Raw genomic sequence first — 2,606 nt, 5'->3', positions numbered from 1 at the left:
TTACAGTGTCCCATTACAGTGGAAAAATACGCCAGTGTGGGGCCACTGCTTGTAAGAGGCAGAGTCGGTTTTAAAAATTATCTTGAAAAGTCTCCGTCCGTCTGCTGACTGTATTTTTTTAATCATCTTGTCCTCGCTCCCCACACGTCTACAGAAAGTTGAGTCACTTTGCTTCTTGTTCTCATTGCCTTGAGTGTGAGAGTGAGCCACAGAAACAGAGTAGTGAGCGATCATGGTTTCTCTTTCCCAGAGGAATGGGTTTGCAGAGTTACCAGAGGGATGCATAGCCAACATTCTATCATGGACGACTCCTAAGGACGCCGGCAGAGCCTGTGCGTTTTATCCTCTGTTCCGTGCTGCTGCCGAGTCAGACACTGTCTGGAAGAGAATGTTGCCGTCTGATTGGCAAGCCATCATTGCCCGATCTGTGACTCCCTTGAATTTCCTTTCTCTGAAACACCTCTACGGCTCTACCCCTCTCTCTCCGATAATCCAATCCTCATTGCTGGAGCTACTGAAGTACATACGTTTCAGCTATTAATGATATCTTATGTTATTTGCTTCCAAGAATATACAATCTTTTTTGTTGGGTTTGGTTTGTGGGTTTTGATATTTACATCCCATTTTATGTTTTGATCTGTCGGTTTGAATCTTTGGGTGGGTTGGTTTCATTATGGACTCTCGAAATTGTGTTTGGTTTGAATTTGTTATGTGTGATCATGCATGAATTTAGTTATAGATGAACAGAATCAAAAACTAATAAAGCACAAATAGGAGTTGTTATCTCTGAGATCAAATTATGAAACATTCTGTTGAATGTATGCTTGTGGCCAGTGAAAGCAGCACCATGCTGAATAGAACCATGTATATATATCTATGCTAATCTTCTTTCTTTCTTTCTAGCAGAGCATTTTCTTGGACAAATTGAGTGGCAAGAAATGTTACCTTCTCTCTGCCAGGGAGCTGAGCATTATATGGGGTAATGGTGACACTCCTCAGTATTGGAATTGGATTTCTCTACCAGAAGAATCCAGGTCTGTATCTATTCTGTTTTAGTACTCCTTTATTTTATTTTATTTTTAATTTTAGGCTTTTTTCTTCAAGTTCTTAGTTGTGCACATGTAAAAATCAAACAGGTTCCCAGACGTAGCGGAACTTCGTTTTGTGTGGTGGTTTGACATCAGTGGCAGGATGAGTACTTCCATGCTATCTCCGAAAACAAACTATGCTGCTTACCTTGTGTTCAAAAGGACGGATAGAGCCTATGGATTTGATGACCCTCCTCCAAGGGCGTCAGTTGGAACTACTGGAGGTGGTGAAGTTCATCAACAAACTGTTGGATTGGGCCTGTCTGTCATGGAGCCAAAACAGCAAGACCGGATTGAACCTCCACCACAGCAGCATGCTTCTCGTCCCAAGCAGAGAGAAGATGGATGGTTAGAGATTGAGTTGGGTCAGTTTTTCACTGAGGGAGGAGAAAATGATGAACTGCAGATTAGACTTACGGAGGTAGAAGCTGGTAACGTGAAGACTGGCCTCATTGTTGAAGGGATCGAGATCATGCCAACAAAGGGTTAGTAAAATTTGTGCTTTTATTAGCACTAAGTGACATTGATGATACACTAAATTGCAATTCTATCGAACTTGATATTGGTCCCAAGCCAATTGGATGAGTATAAAATTTACAGTGGAATTTCTATCTAGACCTCAAATCTGTTGGGGCAGATTTGAGTGTACTAGCTTGTATGATTTTTGTAAAATTGTAGCTTTAGAATCTGGCTTTCAGAATTTTATGGCATGTGTTAGACATATAGGGTAGCTCCTTGTAAATTGGCATGACATGTTGATGTGTTTTAGTACTCAATTGAAGTTTGGAAGTAAGTTGCACATTGCTGGATAAAGCAGTAAGAATGAATTGTACCACCTAACTTTGGGGATTTATTTCTCAAGTTAGGGTGAATGGATTGAGTTGTAAATTTGTGGGAGCTCTATTTAGTATGTATAGAGTACGGATGAATGTTAATGAACCTTGGTTCTACTGTTTAGTACACAAAGGAAAAATTATAAGCCCTGCAACTATAGTTTTCAATGATTAGTGCACAGTTTTGTGTATTTTAATGTTTAATCTGGTAACTGCATATTTGAGTGTTTGGTTGCATTTGGAATGGTTGTAGGAATTCCTAGGGGCCTAGTTAGGGTGAAGAATTAATAGGTATAGGAATTTGAGGGTGTAAGTAACGAAATTATGGATTAGAACACTCCATGAATTGAATAGTGTGCTTAATAATGAAATTGGCCGTTTTTTATTTTGGGGCAGGACAAGACCAGTAGGGGACTCCACTACGAGCAAAAGCATTGCCTTGAGGTAAGGGATTGTGATATGAGGGTCTAGCAGCCCATATTTTTGTAAACATGTGTTTCAAAACAAAGCTTTTTGATAAACATGATTATGCTTATGTTTCTTTGAAATTATGCACGTTTTTTGTCAAACTATACATATGTTTTATAGTGAGATATGGAGAGTAAATCACGTGGATATGCAAGATGTTTATAACCTCTGTTTGTGATTAATGGATTTTTTCAAGGAAATGATTATCAAGGAAACT

The 2,606-nt window shown here is 39.2% G+C and overlaps 1 protein-coding gene across 1 annotated transcript; it reads left to right on the top strand.

Annotated features, from left to right (window-relative positions):
• Positions 1-421: 421 nt before the first annotated feature.
• LOC112009316 (F-box protein PP2-B10) lies at positions 422-1,660 on the top strand. Its single transcript, XM_024041648.2, has 3 exons — positions 422-519; positions 907-1,034; positions 1,137-1,660. The coding sequence occupies exon 3, from the start codon at positions 1,192-1,194 to the stop codon at positions 1,576-1,578; it is 387 nt and encodes a 128-aa protein (XP_023897416.2). The 5' UTR covers positions 422-519; positions 907-1,034; positions 1,137-1,191; the 3' UTR covers positions 1,579-1,660.
• Positions 1,661-2,606: the final 946 nt, after the last annotated feature.

Source organism: Quercus suber, unplaced genomic scaffold (assembly GCF_002906115.3).
Source record: "Quercus suber isolate HL8 unplaced genomic scaffold, Cork oak 2.0 scaffold_287, whole genome shotgun sequence".
In the NCBI taxonomy this organism is placed as follows: Eukaryota; Viridiplantae; Streptophyta; class Magnoliopsida; order Fagales; family Fagaceae; genus Quercus; species Quercus suber.
The sequence above is the reverse complement of the archived record's forward strand: the minus strand, read 5'-3'. Positions and strand labels throughout refer to the sequence as shown.

Excerpts from the sequence above, each read along its gene's own strand:
- LOC112009316 (XM_024041648.2), top strand. The coding sequence starts at position 1,192 with ATGAGTACTTCCATGCTATCTCCGAAAACAAACTATGCTGCTTACCTT.